Source organism: Xiphophorus hellerii, chromosome 11 (genome assembly GCF_003331165.1).
Source record: "Xiphophorus hellerii strain 12219 chromosome 11, Xiphophorus_hellerii-4.1, whole genome shotgun sequence".
NCBI classification, from domain to species: domain Eukaryota; kingdom Metazoa; phylum Chordata; class Actinopteri; order Cyprinodontiformes; family Poeciliidae; genus Xiphophorus; species Xiphophorus hellerii.
The window spans coordinates 15205636-15226675 of record NC_045682.1 but is presented as its reverse complement, the minus strand read 5'-3'; the positions used below and the strand labels follow the sequence as shown (position 1 = coordinate 15226675).

General features: G+C 37.3%; 1 protein-coding gene across 2 annotated transcripts; it reads left to right on the top strand.

Annotated features, from left to right (window-relative positions):
- Positions 1–1480: 1480 nt before the first annotated feature.
- Positions 1481–19277, top strand: vezf1a (vascular endothelial zinc finger 1a). 2 transcript variants are annotated; one of them, XM_032576962.1, is made up of 6 exons: positions 1499–1612; positions 7907–7983; positions 8587–9335; positions 14061–14130; positions 14232–14394; positions 16716–19277. In XM_032576962.1, exons 2-6 carry the CDS (start codon positions 7948–7950, stop codon positions 17075–17077), a joined length of 1380 nt encoding a protein of 459 aa, XP_032432853.1. In that variant the 5' UTR covers positions 1499–1612; positions 7907–7947; the 3' UTR covers positions 17078–19277. The 2 variants fall into 2 exon arrangements, with proteins under 2 accessions (XP_032432854.1, XP_032432853.1); XM_032576963.1 differs by lacking the exon at positions 7907–7983 and having other exon boundaries at positions 1481–1612.
- Positions 19278–21040: the final 1763 nt, after the last annotated feature.

Here is a 21040-nt window from a genome sequence, read left to right as displayed (position 1 = left end):
GCAGTCAGTCAGTCCAAAAACACTTTTCATTTATCTTGCAGTTCTCAAATTGTGAGTTCACCAGCCAGTTTCCTTTTATTGATTTATTTATCTATTTATTTATCTATTTATTTATTTTGATGCTTAAAGCTTGTTACGTTGGGATAAATCTTAGATGTGTTGAAGGACAAGTCCTTGCCAAGCCTGATACAGTCCAACATCACATCAGTTTGTTTGTTTAAGCCTGGCAATTTCTAAGCCTCCCATGAGGTGCAATCAAAGCATCGCTGGAGTACCATATTGCAGTCTTTGTTCCAGATCTTAACCGTATGTGATCAGTGTCTTTTATCTCTTCAAAAACCTCTGGTATGTAGGCTGGGGACATGCCATACTCTGGTCAGATGTCGACAAAACAGAAAGCAGTGTAGACCCCTTTCACGATGGCACAACATAAGTCCAGTGTGTTTATGTTTGTGACAGAGTAAATATTATTTCTGATGCCTTATGAGTATTTGCTTGGGGAGTGGGGGTGAATATACATCAATGTACAAAAAGTCTAATCATCCAAAAAGTTTTCAGTGATGTCGTGATTTTTAGAGATGCACCCATTTCAAAAAAATGTTTCTCGCTGCCAACTGCATGTTTTGATAATTGAATGTTCTCATCAGAAATCAATAATGTAATTACAAAGAAAGTAAACAAATAGTTTCTTGATTTTCAACTTAAAAGATTTCGTTTAATTTTATTCTCTTTTTGGTCAGAAGTGGATGTTGCTATTCCTGTTTGGTTGGATTTTTCAACATCATGTTTACAATAATAACAAAATGACCAGCAAAGAAAAATTCATTTTGCCAGATAGGCACCAAATTCTGCAATTATTGTGAACTGGCACTGTAGATGTAATTGTTTCTTGGGCCTTTTAAGTGTTGTTTCACATATTTTGTCACAAAACAAATCTAAACACACATTGGATTAAAAACTATTTTAATTTCTGACGACTTAACAGGATACACATTTTTTAAAGTCCTATGCACATGGAGAAAAATTTTTTTTTTTGAAATAACGGTAGTGACATCACAGAAAGAAGTATATACTTGTGCTGGGCACAGAGCATATACGTGTTTATGACTCGAACCAAGTCGCGACTTTTTTTTTTTTTTTTTCTAATTTAGTTTAAAAAGAAGAGTGAAATGTTAACGGAGACTCAGCAATCCCCGAGCCACATGCGACAATCTAATATAACAAATGCTCCTCAAAGCATCAGTAAAAAAAAAAAAAAAAAAAACATCCGGAGGGGTGTTCCGAATCCAACTAGACAAGATTACTTATGAAAGGGGACGCCAGGATTTGAAGAAATTTATTGTAAATGCATTTTTGACTTATGTTTTCAGATGCTATTATTTCTCTGACTGTCTATAACGTCTCGGTCTCGCATACAATAACACGAAGTATGTTTGAAACAGCAAATTTTACACTCCCCGCCAAATAGTACGAAAAGTGGTTCAGCCCTGGAGGTTAGCGGAAGTTGTTTCAGCTGCCATGTTTGCTTGCTTTGTTGTAGGCTTCTACTAGCTTTCCTACAGAATCAGTAAGTGTGGAAATGGAGCCGAGCTGGAGTACGTTTCTCTTCCAAGTAAGTTGGCTCTTTTTTTGGGGAGGGAAACCGGGAGAGTTCGCTAAACAACCGCAAACATTTTACGCACCCGTTAGCTTAGCAGCAAGTTCGTTTTGTATATTTGAACGAGCAGCACGAAGAACAAGTAACGAAGCAAAACAATGGTTTATGAATCCAGGCTTCCAGCTGTGAGGCTTGGGAATGACGCTAGAACAAAAAAAAATCAAATCTCCCCAGTTCCAATGTGGGGGAAAAAAAACGGCCTGTGTGTAATTTTAGATTGTGGATGCGAAATACTTAAGAGTGGGAAAGTGAATTTTGGTAAGTTTGTTTGGCTGGTCGAAGCCAGCAAAACATGCGGTATCACTTGAAGTAAAGCTGGAGACGCCACTGCACCGTTACAATCGAGACAGACCTGTTTTTTTCCCCCCCTTTGACTGAAGGCTTTGATCGGACGCCGTAGAATAATGAGATAAAACGTCGGCGAACATTTTCTGTGCGGCATGTGCAGTAAACTGAACATTTGTGCGTTATTCACGCGGATGATGTTAGCAGACCGTAGGTTAGCCACCACTGAGATTTACTAACGGCAATTCCCAAGTCCGCGGTCAACTTTCCGCTTGCTTTAGCCGGTTCGCAGTAACTAGCCGAGAAGCTAACGATGTTTAGGCTGCCTTCATTACACTCGCAAGCTAATTTGGCTAAATCTGGGCGAGGTTGCAGTAATGAGCTTGGAGAAACGAACGGTACATAATTTGAAGACCGGCGATGCCTAGTTTTTTGCACATTAATTAGCTATTTATTCAGATGAGCTTTGTGGAAAGGAATTCAAACTATGCAATGCACTAGCTAACAGCAAGAAGCAGGCTGGAAAATTAGCAAGGATTTCTACCAGAAAGTTTAGTAAAATTTTCAATTTGAGTAATTTCGCTGTCTTTTCTCTGTGCATAAAAACGCCATTCTGAAATTTAGTGTAATAAAGTTTTATTAAGAATGTTGTGACTTGGCTATGAGTTAAAGAATTTAGTTTCCTTAGAATACGACATGAAAAAATTTGGATTTTGAATTTGTCAGAAATACCGGGCTATGTTTTACAAGTTTTTGTGTTGCTGCTTTTGTTGTTTACTGTGTAAAGGTAATTTTTAAAGTACATTTGCTCAGGTTTGTTTTCCAACCTAGAACTGTTTTAGAAAGTTCTTGCTGTATATAGACTGATTAAACTCTGTTTTTGAATTTTAACCTATCAGTAATACACAAAAAATAAAATAAAAATATTCAGAAAGCAGTGCTGCTGTTTAGCAACTTAACTTGCACTAAAGAGCCTTTCGAGCATAGGTATTACTGTATTTTGCCAGTTGAAAATATTTGAATTTAAAATTCAGACACTTATTTAACAGATTGGATTAAATAACCCTTATGTTAAAAAGCTTTTGTAAACCCAAGATTTGACAGAAATATTAAGTGTACTCTCAGTATTTGTTGTTTCAGATTTGTCCGCAAAATCTGCAAAAAGTTTTTTTTATTATTATTATTTATTTGTCTATCTAAACAAATAATTTTATTTGAAAGAACTCAAAATAAATATTCAAACTATATCAAGATCATGCATCTAAGTTTGGACTCTGAAAGATGTACTGCAATTTAAAATCATGGACTACATTTTGTGAAAGCTTAAAAAAATAGTTCTCATGTATGAAATCAGTTTATTTTTGATAAACAGGGCTTTAGATCCTTAAAGATTTGAATTTGATTGTCAATTCTGGGCTATAAAAAGTATAATGCACATAAAAATCTTTCCATAGTAGGTATTTACACTTGTCTTTTTTCCTTCAGTGAATATGTATACATTTTTATTTGTAAAATAACTTTTGTGGCTTCATTCACTACAAAGTCCACCATTAACTTGTGTTTATTTAATGATATATAGATTGAAGTCAAGGATGTAAGTGGTCTAAAAACTAGTTATAAGTAACTTTTATGAAGTTTACTTCATGCAGTAAAAATTGGTTATATATAAATAGCCTAGGAGCATAAGCACTGAACTTGCAGACCACAGCCGAAATGCATTTACTTGAGTGAACAATATTCTAATTACTTTAGCTAATATAATTTCTAAACTACTTTATACATTTTTAAGAATTGATCTCTTTTCTAATAACTGCTGTAAAAATCTTAAATTTTAATTATTCCACTTGCAGAAACCCTATTAATTGTACATCCTACAGACTACTATGTGGTCAAAAGCAGTTCTAGTAGCATGAAGTTTTTTATTAAAAAATTCTACAAGTGGCTTTTTGGGATTTGATGAGCAGTTATATTTGCACTTTGTTTTAGTTATCTGCCATCCATCTTGATACATTTTGTGTTATGTACCCCACACTGTTAACTTTCAGAGATCAATGGTGGAAAAAAAAACAGACATTGATTTGTTTTGTCAAAATGCAAATTTTGTGTGCTAACTGGTCACTGCAAGTTTGAAAACCATTTAAAACATGTTTTAGTGACTCCTCCTGCACTCGGGCTGCAGCCAATGAAATCTTTCCTCAAAATCCTAAGCCTAGCCCCTTAAAAAAGGTTTTAAAAAAATCCCAAAAGCTGTAATTAGTACAAATATATATATATAAGTTCAACTATTCTAAATACATTTTCTATAAAAAAAAAATATTTCAGTAAGCCATAAGCTGTGAATATCTTTGCTGTCAAAATATTTCAGAAAATAAATTACATACCATGACCCCCAGATTGTTATAAAGCATATCGCGTACATGTTAGACTTTAATCTCTTACTCGCCTTCTTTTTAAGTAATGACGAATTTTCATGTGCTTGATGTCAGCATTTCAAAGTCCGTTCACTTGTTGCTGTTGTTTATGGCCACCTTTAATCTCACTGGCTTTTCTTCAAAAGTCTTAAGTGTTTACAACATATAGATTGTTTTTTGACAAGTTGACATATAGTTTCATAATCTTTTTAACTGCATATATTGTAATGAGAATGGTTTTTGCCATTTTAATGAATAGCAGTAAAGCAAAAAATAAAACATACTTATGAATTTTATGCTTTATATAGTGAAAATGTGCTATTAATAAATTGGATTACACAAAATCCAATGTTTTAACATAAAAAGATTTTGAAAACTAACTTATTGTCATTCTAAAGATGCTCATATTAAATAAACTTTAGTTGTACTTTGGTAGTTTTTTCAGCCTTGTGAGAGGAGGTCCTTCTATATTTGAGTTACATGAGACAGTGAGGTAACTAAGCATTGCTCAAATCACCCTGCTTTATGATGCAGTGCAAACCCTAACTGAATATATCAGGTATCCCCTAAAAATACTTCCTCGCTTATAGCACACGCTGCAAGTTACATCATCAGCAGAGTCCTTGGCGCCTCCAAAGTTTAGCCAGGTTTACATGTCAAAAGAGGATCAACAACATATAAAAGTTTTGTTTTCCAAGAACTTATGTTGACTTTAGAAAACGTATAACAAGAGATTTTGTCATTTTTATTATTTAATGTTCATTTTACCATTAATAATCCCCTTCAGCTTCAGGCTATTTTCTAAGTGAGTTCTTGCTAAGACAGCAGCACAATAGTTCCGCAATAATGGAACAAAAACTCATAAAACAAACTCGTTCAAACAATTTACGTTTTACTCAGCCAACTTTTTTTTTTTTTTTTTTAATCCACAGTCCGGAAAACTTTAAAGGCCGATCATGTAATCATATTTACTTTTTTCTTCTCTTTGATTTCTTAGTTTTTCCTGCACAACTTCTGGTTTTGTATTTGCTTTATTCTAACAATTGGCCAAGCAGCTGTAGAGTGAGGCACAAAAGATTGAGGAAAGGCGGTGCATAATCAGACCATGAGCTCAATTCAAGTCTACAGTGGCCCACGAAGCCATCAGGACACTCCCTCCATTTTGATGTTATTTATGAGGGAGCAGCCCCAGTTGTCAGAGCACATTTGTGTCAAAATGGTCAGAGCTGCATGAAGGCACAGCAGCTTACAGGCCCTGCACCTCTGTGTACAGGCCAGGCTGTTTGCAGTGGCATAAGCTTCACAAAGAGGTTTCCCGACTGGTATCCCCCACCCCTCCGCACACACAAACACACACCACCCCTGGTGTGCCAGCCGACGGGGTTGCATTGGCATGATGATGACTAATCCTGGAAGGTGGCAAGTGTAAGCAGGTGCTCAGACAAATGGGTGGTGGCATGCTCTACGAGTTCCCAGGTCCCAGTGCGCATGAGGGAATGACGGCTAGTTCAGCCGAGTGCTGTGGATAAACAATGTCTCTGTCTCATGAATAGATGAGCCAAATCAATGAAGATGAGTATACAAAGATCCCCCGCTGAGGCCGAGTGCATCACTGCTCAGATTTGTGTCTATCACAATGGGCTAGATGACATAAGGAGGACATTGTGCGGTTCATTTTTCTTTTTTCCGTCCTGTCTCCTCTTTTGCCACTCCTGTCTTGGCTGGCCTTCTTGGATGGATGATTGGACCTTAAAGGGAAAGGTCAAGTATGTTAACTTGCCATCTCTTGCTGGTGGTTGACAAGGTGGTTTTCTTGACTTTCTACTTGGTGTGTTAAGTAAATGATGCATCTTATTCATAGTTATTTATTTTTACAAGTACTTAGTTATGCTTTAAAGGAAGCTATTTTTATCTTAAGGAGCTTTCCACTTAAGGGTTATCTCAGTGAATAAGTGTACAACAAACAGGTGTTTTGGAAGTAACGTTTTGGTTTGAACAACACCAATACAATTTCCAAAATCTCTTGGTTATATTGTATTGGCTTACCTTTCCCTTGTAGCTGTATACTAGCCATCCTTGCATTTATGTGTGTCTGATATGTAAATTATACATATCAGAAGTATACAAGGTTGCTGGTATACTTCAATACAAGCAACTTTTTAAAAATGATTTTACTTTTTTTTATTATTATTATTATTTTATTTGCCCAAGTTTGATATGTATATTTTCAAGCAACAAAACTTTCGTGATCTGATAACTTTATGTAAACAATATTTAGAAAACAAAATTAATCAAGAATATTTAACATTGAGTGTAATTTAATTATTTCAAACAGAAAGGCAAGATTTACTCTGACTGAAACATAAAATGATTATAGTTATACATAGGCCTGTCACAATAAGCAGTAAGTCAGTTAATTGGATGATAAATGAAAACAAGCTGAATAATTGCTATCTGCATAATTTATTGATTTTTCTCTTTTTTTCTCTCTCCACCAAAAACTGGATGAAAAAAGTTTTCACTCTGGTGCTTTGCTCTCCATTAGCCGTTTTTTAAAGGGATAAAAAAAGGGATAAAGTTTTTAGAGACTTCATAATTCATTTTATTTGTTGTTTTGTTTATTTTGAATATTTCAAAAGTCTTCCAGTTCCAGTGTAAAAAGTTCATTAGAATTTAAAGCTTATTGATCTTTCAGAATGTGTTCTTGCATTATTATGCCATTACTATTATATTACTTGAAAATGGTCACAAATCAACAATATTATCATTTATTGCAATAACTACTGGGGAAATATATCATCCAGCAAAATTTCCCTTCATTGCTCTTGCTTATTAACACATCAAATATTATTGTTTATCTGTACTTATATCAGAATCCTGCATTTTTTTATACTATTGAATTGGTTGTCAATAATTAACAAAATCTTGAAATGAATGGACTTCACTGTTATTATTCGACTAAACTATGAACTTTTTTTCACCCCCATGCCGTCTTTGTATTTATTAGATTTCAAACTTTGGGAAATTGAGTAAAGCTTTGTCCAAACAGCCTTGAGTTGTGCTAATTGTACACTTTGTGGATGGCTGATTTTATAATATTTTCAAGGCCTCAACATGTAGAACGACAAAGAGCTGAATCACCAAATGCAGTGTAACGGCCAGTTTTAATAATTAAACACTAGGGTCGATTAGGATTTTGATCTAACACTTGAGATTATATATTTTTGGGAGGGGCTATAAAGTTTTGTTTTTGCCTCATGTCTTCCACAAAACAAGACATGACGCAGCTGAGTTTAGTTCATGGACTGGGTTTCACAACTGTTGATATTCATTGCTGCTCTGCCGTAAGCTCAAACAAAATGCATCAGTTCGTTTCAGTTTGCGTAATATTTTTGTGCCTCACTCAGCTATACAAAGAAACATAAATTCTTCTATTACTAAGTCAGGATATATAATGACTTGAATATTTGAATTGCAGCTGCACAACTTGTTGTTAGCTACTGCTCATTGTTCTCACCTATTTTTTTTTTTTTCCTCATCTATGTTTTGGCAGTCATCCACACTAGCTTGCACCTGCAGAACCCAGGAGAAAAAATGGTGCACCAGGCCACAGACAGAACAAACAAATATGTAACTGTGTATTTTATCATCCTATCAAGTTTGGTGACCTGTATTTTTGTGTGTCGAGCTGTTTTCTGCCTTAGTAAATCCAATTTTTTTTTTCTTTTTTTCCGCCTTTCCTTTTCTCTTAACCGAGTTCTGCGGCGGGGCTAATGTCCTGCTCTTCATGAGCCTTCTTGGCAGTTAAGCTGGACTCTGCTATGTCTCTAATTTGGTATGCTTGCTTTGCAGTCACATGATGAATCAGCACCGTCGTGATGGGATCATTTTTCATCCAGTATATTTGGATTGTTTTCGCATCAGTTGCGCGCCGCATCGGCCTCGTTAATGACGGACCCCGGTGCCCACTTTGTATTCTGTTAAATCTTCCTAATGCTTTTCATTGAGCTGTCAAAGTTGATTCATGGTTCTTCAGTGGCAGCTTCCAGGGGTGAAACAGCTGTCAGCAACAACTTGCTTTTTCTTCTGCGTACTGGGAGGACAGCTAGATGCTCTGAAATTGCACTACACCCTGCTGCTGCTGTGTGTCAAACAGCACAAAACACTTTTTGAATTGTTTACCTCCAAATGTCTGACATTTCACCTAAACATATGTGTGTTTTGTGTTTTTAGCAGGCCAATGAAGCCCTCCACCACCAGCACCAGGTGGCCCAGAATAGCCTGCTGCCACTTCTCAATGCTGGAGCAGAGCAAATTGACCAGAAGCCTGTCCTGCCTATCCAGATAGACCAGAAACCCCCCGTCAGTGCTGCTGAACTCCTGAAAGACAATGTGGCCAGCGGAGGAGGTCAGCGGCCACTGGTGCCTGTGATAAAGAAGGAACACAAAGGCAAAACGCCTTTCGTCTGTGGTTACTGTAACAAGGCCTTCCGAGACAGCTACCACCTGAGACGCCACGAGTCCAGCCACACCGGCATCAAGATGGTGTCGCGTCCGAAGAAGACGGCCCAAACCGCCCCCACCATGGTACCCATGATCGCCTCCATGCCACGGGAGAACAACGGCAACTCCTACATCTCTACGGTAGCGGGTATCCTCTCCACGGCGACCACCTCGGTGTCTTCGGGCACCAGCATCATGACGTCGTCCGCGATGGGCAACATGCAGCAGCAAAACATCCCCAAGAAGCCCCCCAAACCCGTCAAGAAAAACCACGGCTGCGAGATGTGCGGCAAGGCCTTCCGCGACGTCTACCACCTGAACCGCCACAAGCTGTCCCATTCGGACGAGAAGCCGTTCGAGTGTCCCATCTGCCAGCAGCGCTTTAAGAGGAAGGATCGAATGACCTACCATGTTCGCTCTCATGACGGAGGCGTCCACAAGCCCTACGTGTGTTCTGTGTGTGGAAAAGGCTTTTCCAGGTACTGATCATTTTCCTTTTTAGTCTTTATGTATGATGAGATTAACCCAGTGATAAATTTAGATAATTTTCTTTTTGTTCAAATATGTTACATAGAGTTGCATTATATATTTTTTCATTAGAATAGCAATGCAACCCCAAATATGAATTCAGAAAAGTATTACCAGTGCACCGCTAAGAGATTTTGTAACAGATCTTTTCATTTCACTATCAGTTTTTGTTTCATACTATGAATAACAGTTCAATATATTTTTTTCAAAAGCGGGATCCGTGAAGCAAAGGGAGGCAGCTCACTCTGCTTCACGGAAACTTATCTAATGCAATAAAATCATTCAGATTGCGCAACAATTAAAACTACAACTAATTACAAGATGTTTCTTTTTATTATTTAGGTTAGAGTTTTATGCAAAATTATTCAAACCCCTGGCATATTTACGTTTTATCATAAGTTTTAACATAAGTTTATTCAAATGCATTAAAATTTTACTAACATTTAAATGCTTCCTGGAAATCCTGTTATCACTGACAACTGTAGTCCAAACTTGAATCTGTTCAGGAAGCTAACAATGCCAATAAAGATTTTTATTTAGATCATTGAAGAGGGTATACATTTTTGACATGCTTTTTTTTCATGAAAAATACATAAAAGCAGAACTTATCTTTAGGAAAATTGATAATCATTTTCATTATTTATGTTTTGAGAGATGTTTTTCATTCCAACCAGAAACAAGATTTAGTTTGAGAGTATAAATAATTTTGGGCTTTACTGTAGCTTACCTTTTTTTTTTTTTTTTACTCATCATGAAAAGTGTTTCTACAAGATACAAGATTTTTTTTACCTAATATTTATAGCGGAGAAAGCTCTTATTTACTTCCAGGCGCGTTAAACTTATAACTTATTCCTTTATTCTCATGGAATAGTTGCATATAAAAGTACATAGCTTTTTGTAAAGAATTTTTTAATATACATTTGTTAAAACTGCCACCATGTACAGAATGTCATGAGACGGCTAATCTGTTAAAAGATCAAGCTGTAGTGGTATCAGAGTGCAAAAGGTGTGGGGAAAGAGGATGAGTAGCGCCACATAATATTTTGATAGACAGCGCCAAGACCCGTCGATCTGATTGGTTGTTTCTAATTAGCACTGGAAGCTCGATTTTTTTTTTTTTTTTTGATTACCTGTCACCTGCCGTACTGTCACAATAGTGACAGTTTCAACAAATGTGTAAAAAAAATATTTTTTTTATACAAGTTACATACTGCAGCTTTAAGCAACCTTTTCATTTGTCTTAGGACCAGAATGTGAAAGAGCAGCAGGTGTTACACAGCTCTGCTGTTTGACAGGATAATTATTATAAAAGTTGAGCTTTTTAAACTTTCATCCACATCTGTTACTGATCAACAACATTGGCATGGAAAGTAGATCCTTAACTGTGAGATTTCCAAATAACTACATAACACATTTAAACTCACTATGTTTCATGACAGATGGATAAACTGAGTCACTTCACTTTGGATTTTTTAGCCTCACTGTTACCTAAGGACATCTATCTCTCTGCTCTAAGTGTTGGCATAAATTAACTTTAAATAAACTTTCAGAAAACTGTTTCTCAAAGTTTCTTATAGCTGTGTGTTCCCTAACTTCAACACGGCACTGATATTTGTAAAAAGCTTAGTCATCTCTCCATAACAGCTTTCACTCTGTTAGTGAAACCTTTCGGGGCTTAAGCATGGTACCTTCACTTAACAGGGAAAAAGAGTAGGATTTACATTATATGAGGAGCCAATTTTGAAGAACAAGCACATAGCTGGCTGATTCCGGACATTTTTCAGACCATCGGTTTAAGAAAAAAACAAAAGATTCTTGGATAATATAGGTTCCACTGACACAACATGTCATCCAAATTTTAAAGTGCACGTCTTATGAAAATAACTTAGTGATCATTAAATATAAAGCGGCAACAAATCAGGAATATTTTATCTATAGACTAAAATACTCTATAGAATTGAATAGCTTTTTTATTTATTTATTTGGATTATTTCGACACTCGTGTGTTATATAGCTTTGATTCTACATTGAGAGTCGGTCTGGACCAGACACAAACACTGCAGACTTTCTTTTAGTCTGACAACTCCTTCCTCCCACTTGTTCTTCTGTTCTAATCAACTCTGGCAGTGAAAGATGATTAAGAGTTGTCTGACTTTAAGGTGGTTGCATGAAAGCCAATTTGCTGCCAAACCAGGAAGAAAATTGGCTTAGTGATGGGGGGGGGAAAAATAGTTTTACAACTCCATTTTAGTTTCCTCATATGCTTTTAATCAACAACAAATAGCAAGGCTAATGTAAAAAGGAAGTCTGAAATTTAATTTCTTGTTATGGTTAGGGAAGACTGAAGTCATTTCACCCTCTGGTGGTTGCATTCCTGACCCAGAAAAAAAAAAAGCCTCAGCTTGTCTGAATGCATTTTTAAAAAGTAATGTTTATAACAAAGAAAATTAAAAAAGTATAAATTTATTTTAGGCTTATGAACTCTTCCCCCAAATGTACTTATTTCTTGTTCTAAAAAGGTGTTATAGATTAAAAAATAAAGTGTTTAACGTCATGCTTTTACTGAATATTTATGGTAGCTAATACAGGGCAATTGCCTAATACGGTAAATACTGCATGATTTTATGCTTTTTTAAAGGCACTGCTACAAACCCAGTGCTGATTTTTGTTACCAGTAGCAACAGTTTATGCTTTAGAAGGAACTCTGATTATTTCACTTTTATTTTATTCAATTGGACGATTATTTTTTCCTTTTTTAAATGTAGATTTGTACTAATCATGCTGTTAATTCTGCGATAAGCAGTTTACTACCTATAATGCCTGCCACGCTGTTTCAACCACATGTTACAGCAGACGAAGTAGGGAGAGCCCTAGTGGAGTATAAGGAGAGGGGGGAGGCGTCACTTGTCACTTTGCAGTTCCCGCCAGCTTGTCACAGACTCTTTCCCCTGGGAATTCACTGAACCATGCGTAATGTTAAGGTCAACACATTTAATATGTCGTAAATAAACATTTTGCTTCAGAAGGCCCTTGGCATGACCTGAGATTTGCAACTTGTTGCAGTTTTAATAATCCAGCATCGATTCGAGCAGGCAGCATTGGTGAACCGACTGTTGCAACATGACTTCAGCAAAAAAAAAAAAAAAAAAACATCAGCAGTGCACCTCAGCCAAGTTAGCATTAGCTGCTGCGCTGCATACGGCAGTTTCAGGCATGCCTCCAACACGGTGACGTGGACTCGAGACTCATCAGTATACTGGAAAGTGAGAATAGAGACTGAATAGCAGGCCACTGAGTCACTGCCACTCAGCTTGAAATGTAGGCATTCTCTGTCTGGAGTCTGCTCTCTCTCCCTGTCAATAGGATGGCAATGAAAAAGGAAGAGAGAGAGAAGAAAAAAAAAAGAAGTCCAAATCCAGTTTCTGGCACAGCCGAGAAGTTTCTACTTGACTCTTAATTTGTATTAAGAAGCATTCCAGCAGCGTGAAGCTTTCCGGTTTGGCAGCAGCTGCCCTTCCTTACTCACTCCATAATGGTTCTGCTAAACATGATTCAGCTCACAGTTTCACTAGGACTAACACTCTGACATATGAGGGACCAGCGCCAAGAACTAGCACTAGAAAGGTCAAGTGGCAAATAATGTTATCCTAGTGAACTCAGTTTTAGGTAGGTGAAGTATGGTATCAGTAGGTTTGTGTGCATCCTAATAGTTGTGTGTATTTATTTAAACACAGTCATTCTTCTGTCAATCGGAAATATTTTTCAATCATTGAATTTCTTTTAGGCATGCAGGCAAAATAAATTCACGCTTTAGTACTTATTTATAAACCTGCTCGATTAAAAACAGTGGGAACAACTCCCAGTGGAAATCAGAACTAATGAGTTTTCCTCAAACTAATATTGTCACATTTTTGCCCGTTTGCCACCTATCATGGGAAATAAATGGCAATATTACCCAAATTTCAGCTTAATTAAAGTGCCGAGTGGAAATCGGGAGAAGAAAAGAAAAGGAGAAGGCCGTCGCATTGTGGTGCATGTTCAAAAGTAGGTCAAACTGATTCACGCACCATTGGTCGCAGAGAATTAACTGCCATTGACTGAAATTTTGGGGATTTTCTGCCCATCTCCTCATTATCGAAGCAAACAGAGCACATCCGTCCACTTGTGCTCATAGTGGAGTTCAAAGCTTTTTATGTTCTTATTTATTTAACGTGGCAGTTATAGTTAGAAATGTACACATGTATGCTTAAAAAAAAAGTCACATTAAATATTTACATGTTTCTGGTCCTGATATTGATTAATTTAATCTAAAATCAATACCACTTATGCGTACGTAGCTTCTGCTTTTGAATTTGAGGTAACATTTCATAGTTTTATTTGAACAAAGCTCCCCTGCAGTTCATACTTTCATGGCCTGATTTGGAAACTTTGTAGCGTTTCAGACTTCTAGGTCGTGCATACTATCGCTCAGTGAAACAAGGATATTATATTAACATATTTCAGATCCTCTTTTTTTTTTTTTTTTTTCTTTCAATTTTGGAAAGCAAAGAACCTTTTGAACTGGAGCAGGGAGCTAAAAACAGCCCGCTATGGATGACTCATAAAAAAACATGACGCTTCCCTGCGTCATCATTCACAAATTAAATGATCATTTTTGTAATATTGTTTGTTTTTAGGCCAGACCATTTGAGCTGCCATGTGAAGCATGTGCACTCCTCAGAAAGACCATTTAAATGTCAAGTAACGGTAAGAGCCCTCACCACCAGGTTTCCTTTGGCAGATTTTTTTTCTTGTTTGTAAATTTTTTTTTTTTTTGTATCCCACTCACACTTGTCCTGTGACTGCAGGCCTGTACCTCCGCTTTCGCCACCAAAGACAGACTCCGCTCCCACATGATCCGACATGAAGGCAAGGTCACCTGTAGCATCTGTGGGAAGATGCTGAGTGCAGCCTACATCACCAGTCATTTGAAGACCCACGGGCAGTCCAACTTTAACTCCTGTAACAAAGGTTCGTCACTCATCAGAAACATACAACTAATAATCGAAAAAAAGTAGTTTGATTTCTGCTATATCTTTTACTCTAAATTATCACTGCATGTTACTGTACATATTAATTTGTATGCAAATTTGATATCAAGTCCTTCCTGAGCTGTCTTCTGACTCATCTGAACTACGAGTGAAAACCGCTTTTGCTACAGAATGCCATGAAGTTTAAATATCATGTAATATTGAAACTTTCCTGTATTTTGGAGTGTGCTAGTTTGAACACAATCAATCAAATTTTATTTACATAGCACATTTCAGCAGCAAGGCATTTCAAAGTGCTTTACATCATAACAAACACAAAAACACAAAGTCATGCAACACAGAATCAACAAACAAAACATTACATTAAGTCAAGTGCCATCATTAAATTTGTAATTAATTACATTTCAAATACAACTCTAAACAGGTGGGTTTTTAGTCGAGATTTAAAGGAAGTCGGTGTTTCAGCTGTTTTACAGTTTTGTGGAAATTTGTTCCAGATTTGTGGTGCATAGAAGCTGAATGCTGCTTCTCCTCGTTTGGTTCTGGTTCTGGGGATGCAGAGCAGATCAGAACCAGAAGACCTGAAGGGTTTGGAAGATTGATACAACACCAGATCTTTAATGTATTGTGGGGCTAAGCCGTTCAGTGATTTATAAACTAACAACACCATTTTAAAGCCTATTCTTTGAGCTACAGGGAGCCAGTGTAGGGACTTTAAAACTGGTGTTATGTGCTCTATCATCCTGGTTTTAGTGAAAACGCGAGCACTAGCGCAGAATTTTGCAGTGGAAGGAAAACCCTGCATGTTTTCTAATACTTTTTTTGTTTTTAACAAATTGAGATTTTATGTACTGATATTCAGCCCTATCGTTAATATTTTTCAGTACAGTTACAGCTGCAAGTCCTTTGGGTTATGTCTATGCCCTTGTGCATATGCAAACTAAATATTTTAGGAAAGCGCAGACTGAGTCACATTGAGTGGAGACAGGATGCAAACAACCATTTTCAAATCATGCCACAGTTTCTCAACTAGATTTAGTCTGGACTTTGATTCATTCAGTCCAAAATACTCTACTTGATCCCAAAGAGAAATTCTACTCATCTAAGTATCTTCTAAGTCTTTGTCGACGGTGATGCTGTGGGCAGGGAAGACCTCCATTAGCAGCCATTGCAACAAATCTGAAGAGGTCTCTGACTGAAGAATGCTGCTTTCACAGTCTCATGACTGATGCGTTGAGGGCGATGTGCTGTTAGTTTTCAACCACACAGTGTTTTGCATGTCGACTAAAAGGTCATCTAATCTAACCAAAACAAACTTTTTCTTAAAGGGGAAAATCACCAGTTTTGAACTTTGTGTCATGTTATGTTATTCCCTTACCAAAAACATGCCTGGAGTGTTGCTCTCATCTTTTCATGCATGCTTGCGAAATTCTTAAATCTCCCATGGCAACCATTTGTGGTACTAGCGGCAGCAGCATTTAGCTCATCATATGAACTACTTCTCAGTCTTCCTAAGAACGGCTTTAAATGGCATCATGCTGAAGGCAAAGTGTCATAGCATGGGTTTCTTAAAGAGACATAATTTCAAATGATCAAAATACAAAGTCAGATATCTTTTAATGTATTTTTTATATAGACAGCATTTTAATAACTGAAAGTAACACAGTTACTTGATTGTGCTATGAAATGTGACTGGAAAATACATGATACTCCTGGTTTTTTTCTTGCATTCTTTTTAACATTTTGGCTGATGCCATACTCTACATATATTTCATATATCTATATTCAGAAAATAGCTGAAATGGTGCTTAACCCCACTTTTAACTGTTCACAGCTTTACATCTATCCCTGTTTTCTATGTTCCCTGATTTTCATGATGCTCCTTGTTCACTAATGTTCTCTAACAAATCACTCAAACCTTCAAAGAACAGCTTTATTATTCTCAAATTAAGTTAACATGACTATTTTATTTAATCATTAAGTGACTCCTGAAAAAAATTGATTGCAATGGATTTTATTTTACAGTATCAAATAATGAGGGCTGAATGTAAATGCATGCTACACCTTTTTTGTCTTTATTTGTGAACTCTCTGGAAATTTCATTTGCCTTCCAATTCACAATTATGCACTACTTTTTTCTTCTTCTCCTTTTTACTTTTCTCAGTCCATCACATGAAATCCCAATAAAATACCCTGGGGATTGTGGTCGTTAGCTGGAAAGTTCCAGCTGTATAAACGCTGTAAGACTTTGCTGTTGTTGTTATTGCTGGGCCCAAAATTAACTCTTCCTTCCGTCTGAAGGTAATGAAGTCTGCAACTCGGCCTCAGCGACACCCGTGACCATCTCTGCCCCCATCACCTCCGCAATGAACCGGGGCAACAACAACAACAACCCCGTCACCATAGCCGCACAAATGAACATTAGCACCAACACAGTCAACATCACGTCTCCCGTCAGCCTCCAGCACCCGGTCACCATCACCGGGCCCGTCAACATCGCCTCTGTGAACATCCCCGCCACGGCGCCCATGAATATCGCCCACCCGGTCGCAATAACCACCCCCATGCCCATGAATATAGCCGGTCCGTTAAACATTGCAATGAGGCCAGTCGATAGCATGCCTTTTCTGTCCCAAGTCTTGCCTTCTTCCCCACCTTGGTAAAAATAAAATAAAAATAAAAAGATGAACGCCAACATCTGACTGGCCAGAAAGAAAGGGAAAATGAAGTGAAAAGAGACTCCTGTCCTCACTTTAACAGCTCCCTCATCCCCCACCTCCCCTCACCCCAAACAGTGTCCACTTCATCCAGCTTTGAAGTGCAGCAGTTCCTTGAGCTATGAGGCCAGTAGGAGATCCCCCCCAAAGTCCTAACTGTGTCCCAACTAATGTTTAGTGACTGGCTCGTGATGCAGAACAGTTAAGTAGAATTCGAGTAGGATTTGTCTTGAAATCAAGATAGCCGGAAGGCTTAGCGTAGCCAGTTAGAATGATGAAACTGTGATTTGTATCATGACAAACAGGAGGAGAGGATTTCTCGAGTTTGCTTGAGGACCCCCTATATGAAAATACAGACGTGCTTTTGTAAGGGAGATGTGAAATGGACTGAAGCAATAACCAGGAATTGCTGTTTCTGATCTTTAACAAGCTCTCTCCCGAAGCATCTGGGCGTTACTTTGTATGTAGTTTTTTTTTGTTTGTTTTGTTGTTTTTTTGTTTTGTTTTGTTTTTTTAACTATAGCCTGCTAATCACTATTTAATGTTATAGGAAATGAGTCTAGTAAAAGGGACAGCTGCTTCCACTTGCATGGAAGACTATTTTTTCACAATGTTATAGCGTTTCTTTTTCTTCTCAGATAGTAAGTATGCTCTTGAGGTACAGTGACTAACTTGTACAGTTGACATAGTAATGTATTTTTCATGTTGGCATTTTAAATTTTTTGTTTTGTTTTTTGTCATTCAGGTGGACATCTGGACACTGTTCACTTGACTATGAAATTTCTTTACTTTGTTTTTCTATTTATATGAAAACAAAGTTATTTTTTACTTTTATGTGTTTTTATTTTTTTATGAAGTCAGAATGGAATGAGTCTTGCACTGAAGGCATATGCTACATGCAGGTGAACAGCAGTATTATCAAAGATCAAACAGAGTCTTAAGTGTTTTGGTCAGCCAGCCTGCACTTGAGGGCCCTCTAGTGGCCGAGTATGTAAATCCTGGACTTGTAGTGAAGCTTTTCAGGTTGCAATTGTCATCGCAAAAAGTGGCTGACGTAGTTATAGCGGACTCTTTTGTTACACTGTTTTTATTCATATAATTATTTATCATTACTCTGTTACAGCCCCGTGGTTAAACTAAGGAATGATCACTCAGGAAACACACAGAAAACCCCCCCAACAAATCAAGAATTTCTTTGGATCGTAGGAATTTTCTAAGCTCCTATTTGAACTCCCTAAAGCATTTTTCGGATAGCAGCGTTGTTGCTTTGCAAAATTACACTAACCTGGATGTCCGCAAGCACCAGTTTTAAGCAGCCGTCCATTTGAATCTATCTTTTACTGTACAATGACATAAATGCTGTACATGTTTTACATACTCGGGCAAGTTCGGTCTCGGTTTGCAAAGGCATGTGGCCTGAGAACTGGGCGAGTTTGCTACAAAACACGATTTTGTGTCCATTTAAAAAAAAAAAAAAAAAAATGGGACAAGATTGACGTTGCATGAACATCCCAACTCCCTCCCTCCCTGAACACTGTAGCTGTTGAACATGAACTATTTTTTTAACGAATGCCATGTTATCTCAGCAGTGTTGCAGCTCTTTGAGTTGATTCAGTTTATACAGAGAAATGCAATATGCATGTATGTCTTTTTTTTTTCCTCCCTGCCTCCCATGTTTTTTTTTTTACGAAATGTTAGTGTAGTTTTTTTTATTCTTATGCATTTACGTAGATACACTATAATAGCCTGTTTGCCAAATTTGAAACAATTATAATGTGACGACCTGAATTATTCTTGTGAAATTGAACATCTCATTTATTTTAAGAGGAAAAAAAAAGTTAATTGGAAACACCAGGAACCTTGTGAAAAGCAGTTGAATGTATATCTTTGTACAAAACTTTTAGTTCCAAGGATATGGTAGTTACAATAGATGTGAAAGATAAGAACCTTTTTTATAAATCTTTTGTATTAGAACATTAACATTGATAATTTTGTATATATGAGAGGCTAGGCTTTCTGATTAGCAGAAAGATAAAACATTCCTACATTTTTTTAAATGTACGTTTGTCAAATTATTACTTAAACATGCGCAATGTTATGTGCCTTTTATTTGGGTTGTCTAAATAAAAGAAAACTATCAAATGTGCTTATGTATGAAGTACTGTTTGGTATAAAGGCAGAGATAAAGTTGCGGACATTGTTTGGAAGTATGAAATGTTTTAAAACTCCCTGGTAGATGTGATAAAACTCAGTGGCCTAACGGCAGCAGATTCCAAAACTTCCCAAATTTTCAGCATACTTGGAGTCTATGCCTCTCCACTCTTCATTCAGACTCCCTGGATTTCCAAATGAAATATAAAAGCTGATAAGGCACTTCTGATCTTTCTTGTTTAGAAGAACCTTCACACCAAGAATGTAACGGTTCTTCCCCATGTCTTGGACACATCCTTGTGGTGGCTCTTGAAACACCAACTCATGCCTTGTTCTTCCAAAGCCCTTTCTTCAAAATATCCCAAAAATATTGCGTTCCTTTATCATTAAGCCGAACATTTTAGTTAACAATAGGAAGTAACATATTGCTGCCATGTCACAGAGACTATAGTTATACTGAACAGTAGAACAGATAACATGAAGTTGAGTAATTGTCATGTTTGTTCGATGAGCTGGTTAAGACTTCCTACTCCTGTTATCGCAGCAGCGCTACATAGAACTTTTTCCTCAAGACGCTTTAATCCACGCTGTGTTGTTTATGAGGTTTGTGCAGCATTTCATCTATCCCACTGTGAACTTGAAGTCTCCTGAGCAGATACAGGCACAGAATTGGTATTCTTGATCCAGTTTGCTCAGTGCGTCCGATGAAAGACTGTAAAACAAGCTGCCTTTTATTAGTCTGCAAGCTTCAGGCTGATAAAAAATATGCAGCATCTTGCTAGTCTGCTCCTTTCATTTCTTCCTTTAGACAGACCAGTGGCTGCAGTTCCAGGTCATTCAGTTGTGCATCCATTTCCACCCAGGTTCTCGGCAACACTCCACCTTTTCCAAATGGGATCTGATTTATTCCTCCTATGTCCCCTGCAGTGCCTTTTTCCTTTGTCACATGTTATTTCATGGACTTTCCCGTTTATTAATTGCTCTAGCTATAGTTTAAGTCAACTGATTATACAAAATACTGCTGATTATGAACTAAAATGTAATCAGAAGCAAAATCGTGTGGCAAGTGGTTACAAAACAGTCCCTTTACATGTATGAGTAGACATATCATTTGTGAACACACCATCATCAGTGGTGATTGTACAAACCACGAACAATATAATCACAAAATTAACTCTTATTGTTTGTTTATTTTGAAAATTAATCCCACCCACACTATGTCCTGTCTTTCTGTACATGTGAAAGAGAAATATGTGAGAGAACAGACCCCTGCTGTGGTGTTGACCACCTGCTAAGAGAAAGGCACAAGACAAAGACACTGATTGAAAACCTAAAGATAATGGAGACAAATTTAAACCCCAACATTTCCTATCATTTATTGGATCCTGAAAACAAACGAAGGAAATGGAGGAACATATTTCAGTCTCCGACAGCAGGACTTCCCCGTTTAGCAGAAACGGCTGCTTGTGGGTGGTTTGCATAATTATTCACCTATTTCTGGCAGTTTTGATCACTCTTTCAAGCACACTTCCTTCAGCTGTGATGTGTTTGATGGTTTCATGTAGTGACTTTCTCCCTCCCTCTCATGATAATTCAGCAGAGCTTAAACCTTCCCTAATTGTAGACATTTCATCAGACTAAAATAAGGACTCTGCAATACAAACTCTGTTTTGCTGAAACATTGGCCATGCAGTTTTATCTTCATGAAGACGCCCTCTCAGCATATAGGAAGTTCACAGTTGGGTGCAATGGAAAAAC

Bases quoted from the DNA above. Each gene is read 5' to 3' on its own strand.
- vezf1a (XM_032576962.1), top strand. From the start codon at position 7,948: ATGGTGCACCAGGCCACAGACAGAACAAACAAATAT. The intron at 14,131-14,231 runs GTAAGAGCCCTC...CTGTGACTGCAG, and splicing joins CATTTAAATGTCAAGTAACG to GCCTGTACCTCCGCTTTCGC. The intron at 14,395-16,715 runs GTTCGTCACTCA...TTCCGTCTGAAG, and splicing joins CTTTAACTCCTGTAACAAAG to GTAATGAAGTCTGCAACTCG.